The sequence below is a fragment of the Mytilus galloprovincialis genome, chromosome 6 (genome assembly GCF_965363235.1).
Source record: "Mytilus galloprovincialis chromosome 6, xbMytGall1.hap1.1, whole genome shotgun sequence".
NCBI classification, from domain to species: domain Eukaryota; kingdom Metazoa; phylum Mollusca; class Bivalvia; order Mytilida; family Mytilidae; genus Mytilus; species Mytilus galloprovincialis.
In genome coordinates this window covers 1,272,207-1,292,913 of record NC_134843.1, presented here as the reverse complement: position 1 = coordinate 1,292,913, position 20,707 = coordinate 1,272,207, and the positions used below count along the sequence as shown (strand labels likewise).

The following is a 20,707-nucleotide window of genomic DNA, read 5'->3' as shown; positions in this document are numbered from 1 at the left end:
ACCATATAAATGCCAGTTTGTAATAGTTGCCATATCTTTAATTTTTTTTTGTCGATCAAATGATTGGGGATCTTCTGAGAATTAAATTATTCACAACCTTGGGATGATTAAAGGTTTAGTCTATTGTCTAGACACTTATCGAGTGTCTAACATGTTTATTGACCTTTAGATGTTTTATTATTGCTTTTGTGTCGATGTGTTGCTGTCTCACTGACATACATCACTGACCCCCCCCCCCCCCCCCCCTCACTTTTACCTTTTATGTGCATTGCAATTCATTGACCTTAGAAATCTCACAATTTTCATATTTACTAGACTGAAGTATTTGTTATAATTGAAGATTATAGAAATTACGTTCAACATATGGTTTGTAATCAATAAATTGATAGGTTTAACTATTGGATGACGGAAACCATTATATCCAAATAAAAATGTCGTCTTCGTAAGTTTATAACTTAAAGGTGATGGGATTAGCTATCATAAAAGTAGATGCAATAAGAAGGAAATTTACAAAATATAGCAAATACAGGAAATTGTAAGTAATGTGTCATATTTTTAACAATAATTGTTATCACATGTGTATATTTACGTACAACTATTTGTACTTTTTCATGGTCGTATACGGCGACTTATCACGTGATCTAATATGAATACAACGGACGCACTAGTTGATTTGATTAGTCTTATTTCTTATTTAATCAATTGTTATATATTGTTCAGCTTATGTAATTAATAAAATGAGACATGAACTATACGACAACACAAAAGGATCTCGGCTAGAGGCCGTAAAAACTTTCATGACGGGTACCATACATGCAGCTATCATTTAATGGATTCGCATATAGACAGTTTGTAAAACAATTCAAAATATTAAAGGACATTCCATTGGTCTTTCGACAGATATTTATCGTAAATACCCTCTCATCAGCTTTATACATATGTTCTAATGAGTATATTTAAAGAGGAATTAACTTTTTGTTTGAGTAATAAAAGGGAGACTGATAAAAGCACGTCTCTATGAATACATTTTTGTTTCCGTTGAGAGTTAAATTTCTGATAATGTTAGAAAAAACTACCACGTAATCTGTTAAGAAATGTTTCTATTTTATATATTAAAATGTGGTTGTGATTCATCTAGAGGGGAATGTTCCTATTTTATATATTAAAATGGGGTTGCGATTCATCTAGAGGGCAATGTTCCTATTTTATATATTAAAATGGGGTTGCGATTCATCTAGAGGGAAATGTTCCTATTTTATATATTAAAATGTGGTTGTGATTCATCTAGAGGGGAATGTTCCTATTCTATATATTAAAATGGGGTTGCGATTCATCTAGAGGGAAATGTTCCTATTTTATATATCAAAATGTGGTTGTGATTCATCTAGAGGGGAATGTTCCTATTTTATATATTAAAATGGGGTTGCGATTCATCTAGAGGGAAATGTTTCTATTTTATATATTAAAATGTGGTTGTGATTCATCTAGAGGGGAATGTTCCTATTTTATATATTAAAATGGGGTTGCGATTCATCTAGAGGGAAATGTTTCTATTTTATATATTAAAATGGGATTGTGATTCATCTAGAGGGGAATGTTCCTATTTTATATATTAAAATGTGGTTGTGATTCATCTAGAGGGGAATGTTCCTATTTTATATATTAAAATGGGGTTGTGATTCATCTAGAGGGAAATGTTTCTATTTTGTATATTAAAATGTGGTTGTGATTCATCTAGAGGGGAATGTTCCTATTTTATATATTAAAATGGGGTTGCGATTCATCTAGAGGGGAATGTTCCTATTTTATATATTAAAATGTGGTTGTGATTCATCTAGAGGGAAATGTTTCTATTCTATATATTAAAATGTGGTTGTGATTCATCTAGAGGGGAATGTTCCTATTTTATATATTAAAATGGGGTTGTGATTCATCTAGAGGGAAATGTTTCTATTTTATATATTAAAATGTGGTTGTGATTCATCTAGAGGGTAATGTTCCTATTTTATATATTAAAATGGGTTGCGATTCATCTAGAGGGGTATGTTCCTATTTTATATATTAAAAATTGGTTGTGATTCATCTAGAGGGGAATGTTCCTATTTTATATATTAAAATGGGGTTGCGATTCATCTCTTCTTTTGTTACAGAAAACCATCAACGTACTGATGTTTACTTTCCGGCGCATGCCTGGTAAATGTTTTTTAATAAATTTATGTAGATAATTTTTGTCAAAATATAAGTTAACAAAATATTTCTTATTCAAAGTTGTTTTTGGTCATATATTTTCGTATTTTCAATTTTTACAATTTTTCTTTGTTTTTAATTTATACAATTTTTTGTTTACTTTTTAAATATTACATTTTTTATTTTTAGTTTTTTGGTATAAGATAAAAACAAGAGTATCTGTTTATTTCAGATGAGGGTAAGTATCAAGGAGCACGTCGTGTGTGAGTGCATCCTTGAAGTTTTCTGTAGTACTGTTTTTGGTAATTTCAGGGGTTAGTTTGTTCCAGTCTTTGATGGTTTGACAGAAGAAAGAAAATTTATAGCTGTCTTTATTGCAATGAATTTGTCTGTAGGATTCTTTATTGGTGGATCTTGTAGTAGACTGACTCTGTTGTAATACATTTTGCGATGGAATGGCTATCTTTTCATTTACAATTTTGTGGAACATTATAAGCCTTGTTCGTAGTCGGCGTTCTTGTTATGTTTGCCATTTCATGGTATCTAGCATCTCAGACACACTGCTGGTGTTGTGATGTCTATTGTACACATACCTTGCTGCCCGTCTTTGTACTTTTTCCAGTGATTTTATATTTTCGTTTGTAAATGGGTCCCATACAGTACAACAGTATTCCAACTTTGGTCTTATGAGTGTTTGGTACGCTCTTTCTTTAATTGTTTGCGATTGGACTTTAAGGTTTCTTCTGATGAAACCTAAGGATTTATTTGCTTTTGCAGCAGTTTGTTGGATGTGGGTGTTCCATTTTAGGTCTGCTGAGATGGTGATGCCTAAGTATTTTGCATGTTTTACAGATTCTAAAATGTGTCCATACATGTTATAATAAAAGTGGATGGGATTTCTTTTTGTTGTTATATTCATGATGTTACACTTGTCTGGATGGAAAGACATAAGCCAATCTTTTTCCCATTGTATATGGCAGCTTCTAGGGAAATGTTTCTATTTTATATATTAAAATGTGGTTGTGATTCATCTAGAGGGGAATGTTCCTATTTTATATATTAAAATGGGGTTGCGATTCATCTAGAGGGAAATGTTTCTATTTTATATATTAAAATGGGGTTGTGATTCATCTAGAGGGGAATGTTTCTATTTTATATATTAAAATGGGGTTGCGCTTCATCTAGAGGGAAATGTTTCTATTTTATATATTAAAATGTGGTTGTGATTCATCTAGAGGGGAATGTTCCTATTTTATATATTAAAATGGGGTTGCGATTCATCTAGAGGGGAATGTTCCTATTATATATATTAAAATGGGGTTGTGATTCATCTAGAGGGAAATGTTCCTATTTTATATATTAAAATGTGGTTGTGATTCATCTAGAGGGAAATGTTCCTATTTTATATATTAAAATGTGGTTGTGATTCATCTAGAGGGGAATGTTCCTATTTTATATATTAAAATGGGGTTGTGATTTGAGGTAGCTATATATTTATTTCAGTTGAATCAATTCCTATTTCTTAACTAGACCATAATTTTTTTTGAAGATTTATTGAATTTACAAAGAATGATTAAAGTCACTGGTTTAGCTTGATAATATTTATGTTCATTTTGGAGATAAAGTAAATTGTCCCGTGTTTGGTATTCTTATAGGGATTAATTGCACCCATCTCTTCTCAAATATGTTTCTTTGTTGGTTTCAGTTCATGTTCTAGCTTGTTAAAGGATTTACAAAAAACACAGCCGATTCATATTTTAAGAATACGGTAACAGTAATCATTATCCTTTTTCAGTCCTTGATATACAAATTAGCATGGCAAGTTTCATATTAATATCTATAACATACGGGTGACGATTTTGTTTTCCTAGTGTTAATTTTCCTTACCTGGTTGATGATTACAACTAGCTACATAGGTGCGACTTTGCAGTGATCTCTTAAATTCCAATGAAAGATATTTTCAGTAATATTAAAGAAAATAATATCTAAATCAAATTTTCAATTACCGTATTTTAAATATTGAAAACAAATATAATCAAAATTAACACATTCTTTTTTCATTTGAATTTTAAAAGCTTCAGATAGATCAACTTTTTATATCGATCACAAAATACTTGAATGCTCCGGTGTTCAGATGACAGTAAGTACGACATCGGGCACATAGATTGAACTTTTACTAATATGGCGGATATTTTAGTCCCCGATTTTTAAAAAGGCAATGACTTGTCAGTCAGTATAAACCTACGTATCATCTTAAAAATACTAGAAGGTGTTGTCGCATTTGAAAAAAAAAAAGTTTATTCATAAGTCGAAGCTAGAGTCTAAGGTAGGAAGGTATTGAACTTTCTAATTCGTAAATAACATCTTTAAAGATAGAGACTGTCAGATTGCAAACCAGTAGTAGAAGGCACAATTTATCTACTATAAAATAAACTCATCATAGATACCAGGATTGCAATTTTGTATTTGCGCCAGAGACGCGTTTCTTTTTCATAAGACTCATCAGTGAGGCTCGAATAAGAAATTTTTAAAAAGGCCAAATAAAGTACGAAGTTGAAGAACATTGAGGACAAAAGATTCATAAAAGTGTTGTGAACATGTCAAGGCTAACTTAAGCCAACACAGAAGTGGTTACATCCAAATAGTTAATGCCATCTCCTTTTTGTTATATATATTTTAAGTAGAATGAACACTGCAACATTTTCAGCAAAACATAAATAGGATGGAGGATCTGTGTATTCACATTATTTGTAAAACTCTCCTTATTCCTGTGAAGCGTGTGCTTTACATCGAGGCTTGCTATGCTTATCATCGACGCCACAGTACTTCAACCAATCACAAAATGTTTATTTGGGGCATTCGACCTATTTTAACTCAGATTTTGGATTTTTTTAATCGAAATTATAGAAAAATGGAATGTTGTTAGTACATATGAAATAGAAAATGATGAATTTCTCTTTGTTGGTTTGTTATGTCATAGCAATCAATTATTACACGTCGTCTTTTTTTATATACTATAATTATTCGATGAGAATATGTAAACAGTTGTTGCATGTTTGTATTGCAATATAAATTGTTTAAAGATTACATCATGACTTGAAAGTGATTATTTATATCATTTAAGTTTAGAAATTAAGACAAAATATTCTTTTAACGGCTCTAACAAACATATTGAAAGGTAGATAAAACATACAATGTCGTGAGTTTTCACAAAGATGTCATACCGGTAACTGTACTTAAGGATGTACTTAGGTGAGGTTTTGGAATTTGTGTCAAATGTTCGGACTCCTTGGTGTTTTTCCATACAATACAATGTAAAATATTTTGCCCCATAACACCCATTTATTTTTTCATACAAGACTTAATAGCTCATGAAAGGTCATTTACCAAAATTTTAGACGATTCTTAATTTTCTTTCTTTTGTTTTGAGACCTAATAATACCAATGCAAACATAAGGTAAAAGTCAGAGTCAGCCTTTTCCCGCCATATTTTAAATCTCAAATATCTCGAAAAGGAGGTCCATGACATATCAATATTTTTAACTTATTTGTATCCTTAGTTGATGCTCTACCAGCTTATAGTATCAATTTTAACTTCTTAATTTATTAATTTTCACCTAACCTCACCTAAGTACATCCTTAAGGCATCCCGAACAGTCATATTTTCAGAGTCGAGACAATCGAATATATTCAGGATATGTTCAGACACAGAAACAATTTATAAAAACTTTAAATTTGGTTAGTTTGTCTGTGATAGTCTCTTTCAATTCACCCATAACTATTATAAACTCTATGTAATGGTGAGTCTGGCACATAGACTATATTTGTCTATTTTCAAATAAATGTATGTACACACCTAAAAATCATTTAGGGTTGGCTATCATATTGCTGTATATATCATCTCCTCTTTTCTAGTATAAACATATCTTTGAAATCTCACAAAACAAGTTTAACCCCATCAAATTATTTGTGTGCCTGGCTAGGGGTCTGTAGTACCGGCCCTGTAGTACTAGTGTTATGGTTGACGTTGGTTGTCGGCTTCTATAAGTGTTTTTCGTTTAATGTAATTAGTCATCAACGCGTTAGGTATTCTTCTGAATTGTTCTTTATTTAGTTGTTCCGACGCCATTGTTGATAACTGTACGTTGACCTATAGTTGTTTACATCCTGGTACTTTGATCAAACGTAGCTAGTTGTATCATTGGGAATCAAACCTACATCTCTTTATCTTTTTTTGTTTAACATCACACCTGTATCGGACTGTCCCAAGTCAGTAACCTTTTCTGTGTTTGTCTTTAATTATCTTTATTAGGTTTGTTTCTCATAAAAGGGATCAGGTTTGGTGGTTTGTCTGAGATATTCTCTTTCAATTATCCCATAACATTTACAGTATGGAATGTAGAGAATGTCATATAATCTGTAATTGTCTATTTTCAAATAACATGTATAGACAACTATTTTCTCGTGTACACATATCTTTGAGACCTCACAAAACATGTTCAACCCCGCCGCACTTTTGCGCATGTCCCAAGTCAGGAGCTTTTTGCCTTTGTTAGTCATGTGTGGTTTTTTTTTAATTTTAGTTCTTTCATATCTTTTTGAGTTCAGTGTGACGTCCATTTTCACTGAACCAGAATACATTTTGTTTATAGGCCAGCTGAAGCCCGCCTCCGGATGTGGTTTTTTTTCTCTATGCTGAAGATCCATTGTTTTCTGTCCTTTGTTCGGGTTGTGATAGTTTTGACGCATTCCTCATTTCCATTCTCAATTTCATATCAGCTTTTAAAAAAAATTAGTAAAAGTAAATGATCACAACTTGATATCTAACATCTGTGAACCCGAAGTGACTATTAATAAGTTTTTTATATTATATCAATATGAATATTACAATGTAAATATTCAATTTTACATGAAATCTGTTTTACTGAATTATCATTGATTGTTACAGTACACACTGATTTGTCATAGATTTCTACAGTACAAACTTGTTTATTTATGTAAATGAGATTAGTATATTTCAGTCGGAAAAAATTAATTAAAAGAATAAAACGCATTGATTTAATCTTTATAGCCGTTTTATAGGAAAATCTATCGTACGAAATGGATGAAAAGAAACGCAAACTTTGCAAACGTCAGTATTATAAAAATATTAAGCCTTCTTTACGGAATTTGACAAAAATATCAATATTGCAACAGATGTCCTTATGATGAGGTGAATGTGAGGGAAGACCAATCTAACTTATAATCAATTAAATGAAACAGATTTTACTTCGAAAAATTAATATTTCATAAGCAAATAAAATGTTCAAATATAAGATATCGTATGATCAAGGACGTTATTCTGATTAAATACATAAATTGGCATGTAAAAAACCTTAAAGATAATTTATGTTCAGTAGATAGGGATTGACGAGAAATGTTTTGATCAAAATGCAGGTAAGTCTCATTTTTGTCTAATTATAAATAATATATTATAATTCTGTCAAAATCGTGTTAAATTATTAATCAGAGATATCAAAAGGCAAACATATTGGGAGCTAACGTTTAACACTAATAAAAATAATTCAAATACGACTGGAATTTTTTATAATGTCAAAGTTTACAGCAAATGTCAAATAACTGTTTTACATACTTTATGATTTCCACAGTCAGATTATCTGATAATTTCAATTGTATTTCCTCTCCCCCGGTTTCTTGGAAGATTTCAACAGTCATTGACTAATTATTAGACTTGTATGCCCCTCCCCCTTGATTCTTAGATGATTTCAATAATAAGATTGTCTTATTATTGTGGAATTGTATACCATAGAATCACAAAAAAGCCTTACAGATGCGATGAACGGATATGTTTTTTTTTTTTACATTTTGTTTTGTCGGGTTCCTTTATAGCTATATGCGATATGGGTTTTACTCATTTGCGAAGGTCGTAAAGTGACCTAAATATGGAACGCCACGACTGCCTTTTGTTAATAATCAGCATTATACGCAGTGTTCACAGCATTATATGAAGTGATCACAGCATTATATGAAGTGATCACAGCATTATATGTAGTGCTCACAACATTATATGAAGTGATCACAGCATTATATGCAGTGCTCACAGCATTATATGCAGTGTTCACAACATTATATGAAGTGATCACAACATTATATTAAGTGCTCACAACATTATATTAAGTGTTCACAAAATTATACGTTTTTTGTTGTATGATGAGATTGATGTATGATGAGATTTATGAATGATGAGATCATTCGGTAAACTTCGTTTTTTAGCGGAAATTACCGAATCCATAATTGGTAAATTACGGTAATGCCCAGCAAACAAATTTAAAAAGTTATTAAAATCATGTTATCATAAGGTAGCATACAATATTTAAAACTGATTGAAATAAGTAAGGAAAAGATGAAACTGAGAGGTGAATGATTGAAGTAGTTCTGTTCGTCGTAAGAAATACGAATGGCAAAATGTAAGTTAAATGATAAAAAGTTTATTTAATGAAATATCGTAGGAAAATTTGTATGATATATTCTCGAGTTCATTTCCTACTGAAGAAATTTAGCAAGGTGCCACTTTATAGTCCGTACTCAGTTTTAAAAAGCTTAATTACCTTTTAAATAAAACAGTCAGCTTTCTATAACACATAGGTGCCATATTACGCTAGCTTATATATGTCATGATAGAGTCATTTTTGGCATCGATTTTCAGAATTTGGCATTTTTACATGAATAAGTATCTAACAGATATGGAAAATGCAGTTTAAAGCATTTCACTGTAGGTGTTAAACATAACTTTACATCAATTATTCCATTTTTTTACACGCTTTTTAGCACGGCAAGTACTAAGATTGTCTTCTAAATATGATCAGCAGTCTTATATAGAAATTTAAACTTTCATAGAAAAATTTACCCTTTCAAGACCCTGTTTAACATTTTCATTTAAAGTTATCATCTCTTATGAAAATTGAGTTTGTGGGGATGAATAAAACGTTTACTACGTTTGTTCGTCAGTTTGCACGGTACATACATGTATATATATAAAAGTGGTATGCTTGCCAATGAAACAACTTTCCACAAGAGACAAAATGACATCACATAAATTTTAAACAGCTAAACGGCCACAGTACGACCTTCAACAATGAGGAAAGCCCATACCGGATAGTCAGCTATAGAAGGCCCCGAAATGATAAACGAAAAATATTCCTAATTTATGTACAAACAAACGATCGAAAAACTAACATGTATATAACACATTAATTAACAAACGACAACCACTGAAAAAAGGCTCCTCCTGACTTGGGACGGCCACATATATGCAAAATGTGGCGGGTTTTAACATGTTAGCGGGATGTTGGTATCCTCCTTCTAACCTGGGACAGTGGCGTAACAGAACAACATAAGAACGAACTATGAAAATCAGTTGTAAAAGGCTTGTTAGTTTTCTCGTTTGAATTGTTTTACATGGTCGTATCGGGGCCTTTTATAGCTGACTATGCGGTATGGGCTTTGCTCATTGTTGAAGGCCGTACAGTGACCTATAGTTGTTAATGTTTGTGTCATTTTGGTATTTTGTGGATAGTTGTCTCATTGGCAATCATACCACATCTTCTTTTTTTTATATTAACTCATTAGATGGGTACAAATATAAATACATATGATCTAACAAGAAAATAGAGTGAACGTGCATGTGGGCGGGTACTTGTTTATCCCAACAATAAAAAGACACTATAAGTACTGATCTGAGAGTATATATAACTAATATAGTACCATGCTGTTGATTAAAAATAACATCACTCCAGACCCTTTTGTTTTCCACATAATTAATATTGCCAATAATTAAGAAGTTCCGGGTCGAATCGATACCAATAATATATTCACCTGTTAACTATTACATTATCTCAGTACGTTCCGCATCTGACAGGATCTGAAATTCGGCAGTTTATTTATTTCAAAAAATATTCGTGTATTGAAAAAATTGTGTAAATTAATTAGAATTATCAATATAGAAGTATGTTCTCCAGGTTGATCAACAATCTGTCATTCTTGTTGCTCGTTTTTGTGCAAACTTGTCATACGCAAAATCTGTATGTTATTGTATGTAAAAATATCTTTCTTTGTACCATTTACTCAAGGTTTTATAAGAAATAAAGAATCTTGAATCTTGACAGGAGTACCACGAAACGCTGTATTTATGATTTTGCTATATACACGGGTCGTAATCACAGGGTTGAAACTACGTAATTCAATCATTGTCACATTGTTCCCGATTGTAGTACTTTAATCAGTATGACTTTCTAAGATGACAATACGAATAATAAAAATCTGGACTTAAAATAAGGCGTATAGGTACAGCATGTACAGTTTTCAATTTGTTAGACGTAAAACAGCGAATCAAAGATTCAATTTTATTCATAACTCATAAAGGACAAAACTGTTGATTAAAAAATACTCCTTTCTAGAGACTTTTGTTTTCCAAACAAAATCAATAATACCAATATTAAATTGACAAGTTCCAGGTCGACGCGTTCAAACAGAAAGATGTTAAAAGCAGAGAAAACTTCATCTTATAATCGGCATGACTTTATCAGATGACAATACCAATACTAAAATAAGGCTTACGCATAGTTATATTCTTTAATTCAGTCACAGACCCGCGATATCACGGATGTGGTCTAGTAAATATATATACATGTTAAGTTGTGAATATGGTGAAACTAATCCTCAAAATAAGTTTAAAATGCCCTGGTGTGGAATAAACTTGGGTTAAATTGATCATACTTCTTAATTTACTTATTTCAATCCGTTTTAAATATTGTATACTGCCTTAATGATCACATATATAATAATAACTGTTTAAATTTGTTTGCTGGGCATTAATTTACCGTAATTTACCAATTATGGATTCGGTAATTTCCGCTAAAAAACGAAGTTTACCGAATGATCTCATCATTCATAAATCTCATCATACATCAATCTCATCATACAACAAAAAACGTATAATGTTGTGAACACTTAATATAATGTTGTGAGCACTTAATATAATGTTGTGAGCACTTAATATAATGTTGTGAGCACTTCATATAATGTTGTGAACACTGCATATAATGCTGTGAGCACTGCATATAATGCTGTGATCACTTCATATAATGTTGTGAGCACTACATATAATGCTGTGATCACTTCATATAATGCTGTGAACACTGCGTATAATGCTGATTATTAACATAAGGCAGTCGTGGCGTTCCATATAAATTTGCCAACATCTTATTTATAATATTCTCTGTTGAATAGTTGTCTTATTGGCAATCATTCAACATGACGTGTAAAATTGAGAATGGAAAGGTGTCCTTATTTTATATGATTTCGATTACGTCCAGTCTGTGTTTTTGTTTTTGATTGATGTTTTTCTTATTTGAATAGATTTGAGGAGTTTAGCCCTTTTTGTTGTTCTTTTTGGGTTGTGGTGCTGCACAACTGTCCCAGGGGAGGGTTGAGCGCTGACAAACGTGTTTAACCCCGCCAGATTTGTATGTGCCTATCCAGTCAGGGGCCTGTTTTGTTGTAAATTAGGCTGTTAGTTTTTCATGATTGAATTGTTTCATACTATTGACGTCCAAGCCTTTTATAGCCGACTACACGATATTGTCATTGTTTGAGGACATACAGTTGTCTATAATTTCGTACATCCACTTCTTTTGAACCTTGGTTGGTGAAACAAGTGTGACAAGTGTGACAAGTGTGACACTTGTCATATTTCCTTATTTTTATATAAGCATAAAAGAAAAAGGGAGACTTTATAAATGTTGACGGAAATAAGTGAACAAATATACAGGGTAGGATAATTTGGCCGTTACATCGTATACTTCTTGATTCAATATAGGTACTGGAGGTAATATAAACATATAATATTATGCATTTTACGAACTGTGTATACTTCTGAGAACACTATTTATTTTTTAAATTGTATTTATTTGAAGTAAAATACAATAATTTAGTTCGATATTTTACTTGGTGTTTCACATTTCACAATTATTTATTTTCTTTAAATTTTTTTTTAGCTCAGTTCAGTAAAATTTTTAAACAAAGAGCCTCAACAGAACAATTTAAAATTAAAATGCAAAGTTTCGTAACATTTTGTCAACATTTTTGAAAAAACATTGAACGGCAAAATAATTTTTATATTTCTTCATATGTGACGTTTACATTTTATGACGTCAAACACGAGAAGCAATGCATGTGGTTTTTAATTTTGATAGATGCTATTTGTGCGTTTTTGTTAAATATGTTTTTGTTTTGAAATTGTGACACAGTGATGACTGGAGTACCAATATTTTGACTATTTTACCTATTATGTCTGTTTTGTTCACGCATCGTTGTATATATAATGGAATATGATGCGACTGTCGTACAAGTGAGAAGTTTAGGGCTTTAAAACCAGGTTCAATCCATCATTATCTACATTTGAAAATGCCTGTACCAAGTCAGGAACAACATGACAGTTGTTGTCCATTCGTTTGATGTGTTTTGTCATTTGATTTTGCCATTTGATTAGGGACTTTCCCTTCTGAATTTTCGTCGGAGTTCAGTATTTTTGTGATTTTACTTTTTGCTATTTTCACAACGGTCTTCTGATATCTGTATTGCTGTTACATGTATATTACATTGACGTCTGTTGTTTTCACTCTTGTAAATAACCAATATTAGATGAGTTTTATTATACATATGCATTATATATTTTTTTAACATTTTTTTCTATTTTAACCGTAGGAGTGATATAAATACCGGACAAATCTGCTAAAGATTGATTTGAATGAAAAGGCATTATGAAAGAACTTAATATTATAAAATACCAATCCATTATTCTAATTTTTTAACTACAGTAACAAAAATATGATCAACATCTTATTATCTTACATGCACTTCCGATTTGTGTTCCATTATCTTAGTCTCTCCTTATGTAATGACAATTCTTTCTTTCATTTGAAGGGAGGATATGAGCATAACAGACTTTGCAATAGACAATGCAAAAACACCTTTATTTCTAAGAAATAAGCGGGCCCGGAAATACGTTGACACCGGAAGTGTCGAAATGGGTGATTTATCCTCAAGTAATGATGATATAAAAACGATTGGTAAACTTGGCAAGAGATTAATTCGCCGGAAGAAGTTAATTCAATGGCGTCGATGGATCATAGATATGCAATTTGCCTTAGCTCTATTTGGCATTCTGTTGATGATAATAGAAACTGAATTATATATCGCCGATCATATAAGTAAAGCTGGCATTGTCTCGTTCTACATTAAACTTATTATATCTATAAGTACTGCTTGCCTTCTTATTGCCATATGGATTGGTTATTATCTCGGAGCACAAATAAGATCAGTAGATGCAGGAGTTAAAAACTGGTTGTCAGTTATGACTACCTATACATGGTGTGCTCTGGCCTTTGAACTGTTTTTATGCGCAATACATCCGTTTCCGGGAGACATAAAATCAAACTACAAATCACCTTACGGTGTAAAAAAAAAAGTCAGTATTGATGCCGTTGCTTCAATTCTTATGTTGACAAGACTTTATTTGGTCGCTAAATTCGCTGTTGTACACAGCATGCTTTTGACAGACACATCCACAACCAGCATAGGAGCTTTAAGCCGAGTTAAGATCAATACAATGTTTGTGTTTAAAGCTGCTATGTCCAAAAAACCCGGAATACTTCTTATGTTGGTGATGGTCTGTACCTTTTTGTGTAACAGTTGGGCAATGCGAACCTGTGAACTGTATTATGAAAAGAATAGTGAAAAGAATAGTTATCTGGAGATCATGTGGCTGGTGGCAATAACATTTCTGACAATAGGGTATGGTGACAGGACTCCTCAGAGTTATTGTGGGAGATACATTTCCATAGTAACAGGAATCATGGGCGTTATAACAACTGCTTTACTTGTTGCTATTATTACACGAAAATTGGAACAAACAAGAGCAGAAAGATACGTTTTTAATTTCGTTAATAGACTGCAAAACGAAAATAAAAAGAAAACCTCAGCGGCCAATGCAATAAAAGCACTTTTAAGAATATCTATTTTGAAAAAATACGGAAAAGATTATATCAAAGAAATTCGAAATTACGAAGACAAGCTTAAACAATGTTTAAAAGAAATGAGGACAGCTATGGGTGATAAATATCATATTGGGGACGAGGCTGTAGGAATGGTGGATATTGCACATGAGGTTAGCAAAATAGAGGATATCATAGTACGCAACGCCAGTAAAACCGATGGAGTAAACAACAGAGTTGCTTCAATTGAACTACGTTTAGATTCTATAGATAAAAAACTGGATGTCATATCAAAAATACTTGTGAAATGAAATAATTGAAGTGAAATTGTGTGTTAAATATGTGGTTTTGTTATAGTTACAAACGCAGATTTTATAGTGGAAAAGTGTGAAAGTCACTTTGTACTAATACACATAGTAGCATTCGCATGTAAAAAATAATAATATATCTTTACCAACAGTTAAAATAACTTTGAAAGGGGAAATACACAAAGACAGTACTAGTTCCGACAATTTACATAGGTGGCAGAAAGAGTGACGGAGATTTCCAGTGATAGCAAAACAGTTTTACAAAATGAAGAGATTAGATATCAATTTCTCTGTAGTTGTGCTGCCAATTATCTATAAAGAACAATAATTATAATAGCAGAACTTTAAATAAGTCAAAAGCGTACACATATACATCTTGAGAAGACAACGGTTAACGATTAATACACCCATTGTCAAAAAAGAAAAAAAGAAAAAAGAACTGATGTTTATAGCGATTTGATCTAGAAATATAGTCATCCAATATCACATCATTCATTACAGCTTATATAAAACGGGTTCATTTCTCGCTAATAATTACATTCATAAATATCCATTGGAAAACTGTTACTACATATGCTTATGAGGTTGAATATACCCCAGTTTAGAACAATAATATTCTAACACGTGACAAGCTAGTACATGCGCACGAGATCAAAGTACAGTCTGTGAATATTGTTTTCATGAAAATAAACGTCATACATGTATTTACGTTCTTTTGTGCTTCATTTGTTCAAGTGCTTTTCAAAATAGCATAATACAATACTAATATGTACTTCTATCTTTTACATATCTTGCGATGAATTGAGTTAAAACTATTTTATTTAAAACATTACAACACTTGCTGATTAATTTTTTTTCAGCAACATATGGATAATAAAAACTTGGTATAAGTGCCAATGAGATAAAGTTCCACCAGAGCTTTAAACTATAGGTAGAGCAGAATTAAGAATATCAACATTGATGTATGGGGTTTCGAAACCAGGCACAAACACTATCTTTTTACATCAGATGCGGGTTTCGTGTGGCATCGGAGAGGTTTATTGAGCTATACCATAGTTTCGGGTCGAATATTAGTCATATAATTGGAAACACTAAAGACGGTATGTCCTATGCATACATCTCATCGCTGTCAATCAGCTGACCAAGTATCTAGTGATTTTATTGCGTATCCTCTGAGAAATATTTGTTCGACAAATTAACAGACGGACGGACGGCTACAATAATAGTGTAATTCTTCCACTCGATGAACTTAAACTTTAAATGATAATTTCTGATGTAAAACATGATGTACATTTTCTGCATCGTTGTAAATTACACCGTGTTGTGTTTACTCGACTAGCAAACCACAATAGAATATAAGCTTACTATATTTGTGCAATCATTAATTTCAAATCTATTTATTATAAAAATATTTTGCTCTATATATTATTACTACATTAAATCATTATAATTGAACAGACGGTGGAGCGTTGTCATTCAATGCTATAAGTAACACGTTGTAGATGTCCAATGGGTGGAGCGGTGTCATTCATTGCTATAAGTAACACGTTGTAGATGTCCAATGGGTGGAGCGTTGTCATTCATTGCTATAAGTAACACGTTGTAGATGTCCAATGGATGGAGCGTTGTCATTCATTGCTATAAGTAACACGTTGTAGATGTCCAATGGATGGAGCGTTGTATTTCCCATGTTATAACAGGAGACCTTAACATCGTTCGCGACCGAGAGTTAAAATCATTCCTCAGTAAAGGACCTAAATATCGTCCCCCGTCAACTATTAACTGGAATGAGTGTCGTAATATCATCAACGACTCACTCCGCGCCTACTGTTTGAAATGGGTAAAACGGGAAAAAGCTGACAAAAAATCTTTGGACTCTTTTATTAATTCAGTAATGAAGATAGTTGATATTCGAATACAACATTTTAAAGAACATTTTACCCTCAACAAAAACTATAAAAACCCTATTTCGCGTATCAAAAATAAACTAACAGAACTAGCCAAGGAATTTGTTTTTGTCCCGGCTGATAAAGCTGCTAATAATATCATTATTGTTTGACGTAAATTTTATATAGAGGTTCTGCAAAAGGAAATCACGAATTCACCAACATTCCAACTGACTTCATTTTCAGAAAACGACATCTGTAACAAACATAAACTTTTAGCTACTTCTTTACAAGCAGAACCAAACACAATGAAAGTCCCAACTATGTACTGGCTTCCGAAGCTGCACAAAAAACCTTACAAATATAGATTTATTTAATCTTCCAGCCATTGTTCAACTACTAAATTGTCTGTTTTACTTACTAGTACACTTGGTACAATAAAAAACCTGATAATAAATTGTTCAAATAAGGCCTTTGAAAATAGTGGAATTAATTACTTTTGGAGTGTCAAAAACTCGTTGGAAGTACTTGATAAATTGCATGCATATATTGGTGATTTTGAATCTGTTCAAAGTTTTGATTTTTCTACCCTATATACCACTTTGCCTCATATTCTTATTAAGAAAAAATTCACATCCCTAATTAACTGGGCATTTAAAAAGTCGGAATGCGAGTACATATGTTCAAACTCTTTTAGATCATTTTTTAGTAGCAATAAACAAAAGAACTATGTCAATTGGACATGCTTTGATACTATTTATGCACTTGAATTTTTACTTGATAACATTTTTGTTCGCTTTGGAGATTCCGTATATCGTCAAGTTATTGGAATTCCAATGGGGACTAACTGTGCACCACTTATTGCGGACCTGTTTTTGTATTGTTATGAGTTACAATTTATGACTAAAATTAGCAAAGACCCATCAAAACAACATTTGATACAAAAATTTAACAATACTTTTAGATATTTGGATGATATATTGGCTCTAAATAATGACGACTTCAGTATGTATACTAAAGAAATTTATCCTGTAGAACTTACTTTAAATAAAGCTAATGATAACAATGACCACTGCCCTTTCCTCGATCTTGATATCTATATCATAAACGGGAAGCTTAATACAAAAAATTTATGATAAAAGAGATGATTTTTCATTTCCTATTGTTAATTATCCATTTTTAGATGGTGACGTTCCCTTGTCACCATCTTATGGTGTTTATATATCTCAACTTGTACGATTCGCTCGTGTATGTAACAATGTATTAGATTTTAGCGAGAGAAATTTATGTATTACTGAAAAATTATTACACCAGGGTTTTCGATATCACAAACTGGTCAAAACATTTACTAAATTTTATCACCGGTATAAGGAAATAATTCGTAAATATAACTCAACATGCAGACATCTTATACGTTCAGGTATTTCACATCCAAAATTTTATGGAAATATTCTTTATAAAGCACAAAAATGTCAGTATTCTCCTCAGAAACTAACAAAACCTTTAAATAGACTTATTAAAAGGGGATATAGTTACGATACTGTTGTCAGGTCATTAAAGATTGCATATTTTGGCTTTAACATTGATTCACTGATAGGGTCTTTGCATCGGAACTAAACACATTTACTTCTAAAAAAACAGTTGTTGGCATGACACGGGTTATGTTCTTCTCATATATTTTATGATAGTATGATACTAAACCCCTAACGGGAGGGATTGTACCTGATATTCATATGATGAAGACATAATCTTTCAATCAGTTTAATTGAGGTCTGGAGCTGGCATGTCAGTTAACTGCTAGTAGTCTGTTGTTATTTATGTATTATTGTCATTTTATTTATTTTCTTTTGTTACATCTTTTGACATCAGACTCGGACTTCTCTTGAACTGAATTTTAATGTGCGTATTGTTATTCTTTTACTTTTCTACATTGGCTAGAGGTATAGGGGGAGGGTTGAGATCTCATAAACATGTTTAACCCCGCCGCAATTTTGCGCCTGTCCCAAGTCAGGAGCCTCTGGCCTTTGTTAGTCTTGTATGATTTTAAATTTTAGTTTCTTGTGTATAATTCGGAGTTTAGTATGACGTCCATTATCACTGTACTATTATGCATATTTTAGGGGCCAGCTGAAGGACACCTACAGGTGCGGGAATTCTCGCTACATTGAAGACCCATTGGTTGCCTTCGGCTGTTGTTTGCTCTATGGTCGGGTGGTTGTCGCTTTGACATATTCACCATTTCCTTTCTCACTTTTATTGCTATAAGTAACACGTTGTAGGTGTCCAATGGGTGGAGCGTTGTCATTCAGTGCTATAAGTAACACGTTGTAGATGTCCAATGGGTGGAGCGTTGTCATTCATTGCTATAAGTAACACGTTGTAGATGTCCAATGGATGGAGCGTTGTCATTCATTGCTATAAGTAACACGTTGTAGGTGTCCAATGGGTGGAGTGTTGTCATTCATTGCTATAAGTAACACGTTGTAGATGTCCAATGGGTGGAGCGTTGTCATTCAGTGCTATAAGTAACACGTTGTAGATGTCCAATGGGTGGAGCGTTGTCATTCAGTGCTACAAGTAACACGTTGTAGATGTCCAATGGGTGGAGCGTTGTAATTCAGTGCTACAAATAACACGTTGTAGATGTTAAATGCTTGAACTGGTAAGACGAAGACGAAATAACAATGCCATGGATAAAACGAAAACCAACAAAGCCTACACAACACACAATAGAAAAATGAAAACGGGAGTAGTCTCAATAATGTTCATTCATAAATCAGCTATATCTATAAAATTCCATACTAAAGTAAAAGATTGTTTATCCTCTCTTTACAAACGTTTTTTTGCAGTCAAGAGAAAGTTGTTGCAGATAACTTTAAACTCTGTGTATTACGTAAATGTATCCGTGCAATAAATTCAAATCGTTCGTTCGTAACCTATAAATCAAATTCAAAAAGTCTGCGTCCATTTTAAATAACTTATTTTTTCACTGACCATTCGAATGTCCCAGTTGGTTAACTTTGTAAACATTTAATCAACAATTGGAATAAGAGATAGAATCATGAATATTTTTTTTTGTTTGTTTGTTCGTTCGTTTGTTTGTGTTGTTTTTTCGGAGGGGGAGGAAGGAGTGTGTCTCAAACATTTCACATATAAAAATAAGAAGATTTGGTATGATTGCCAACGAGACAACCCTCCACAAAAGACAAAATACTGAAAATAGCACGGAAAATAAGAACTATAGGTCACCGTAGGGCCTAAACAATGAGTAAAATAATGAAGGTAAAAAACATTAAGATACAAAGAAACAAACGACAACCACTGAAGTATAGGCTCCTGAATTAAAACAGACACACATACAATGAGGCGATGTTAAACGGGCACCCAATTGTACCCTTACCTAGAACAGTGGTGTAACAGTACAACATAAGAACACACTCCAAAAGTCAGTTGAAAAGGCTTAACTCATTGGATAGAAACAAATGAAATACATCTAACAAAACTCATAGTGGACAGAGCAGGATACTAACTACAAAAATATCTGATAGTCCTCGTAGTTACTGACAGCTAGTTCAAACCATTAACAACTAATAAAAATAATCAAGTAACTCAGACTAAAACTATGTTTGAATTTCCAAACGGTTTGGTCGAAAGCCTACATGATGCATATTTTTTTTTTAAATACTTCTGTGCGCATGGCATTCATCAGTATCACCAGCAACATTACTTTTTACCTCGCCAGAATATATTATCCTTACTAAATAAAACTGTATTTAAAGGACGAATACAAGTGTGGTATGGCAGTAGACTTTTTAAAATAGTAATTATATTAACTTTCATTGCTCAATTTAGAATTTTGATTGTTCGATCAATCGAGCCTTATTTTTCAATAATTCTTATTTACTGTGATTTTCCTTATAATATATTTTTATAAAGCAAATTGAATATTTAAAGCAACTCTCAACCCAAGGTTCAATGAATAAAAAATACAAAAAGATCGACCTTATAAACAACTGCAGAATTCAACTCATAATTCTTTCTGTTTTTTATTAACCATGGCAACGCCGTTATTGTCAAACAGTCATGTTTCTAATTGTATGGATATATACATCTGAAATAAATACTTTTATAAATAAATTCTCTGTTGTCCTTAAAATGATGGAGAAATTAGATTTCATTCTTTGAAAACATAACCATAAACCATACATGAAAAGATATATTTTTTTGCCATATTTAGGTCTTTCCACTTTTCGTGGAAAGACCTTTTGTTTTT

General features: G+C 32.2%; 1 protein-coding gene across 2 annotated transcripts; it reads left to right on the top strand.

The window, feature by feature from the left end:
* The first annotated feature begins 352 nt into the window (after positions 1–352).
* On the top strand, positions 353–15,252 carry LOC143078666 (small conductance calcium-activated potassium channel protein 2-like). Of its 2 annotated transcripts, none has more exons than XM_076253543.1 (2): positions 353–442; positions 13,171–15,252. In XM_076253543.1, exons 1-2 carry the CDS (start codon positions 432–434, stop codon positions 14,549–14,551), a joined length of 1,392 nt encoding a protein of 463 aa, XP_076109658.1. In that variant the 5' UTR covers positions 353–431; the 3' UTR covers positions 14,552–15,252. The 2 variants fall into 2 exon arrangements, with proteins under 2 accessions (XP_076109658.1, XP_076109659.1); XM_076253544.1 differs by lacking the exon at positions 353–442 and adding an exon at positions 7,499–7,623.
* The last annotated feature ends 5,455 nt before the right edge of the window (positions 15,253–20,707 follow it).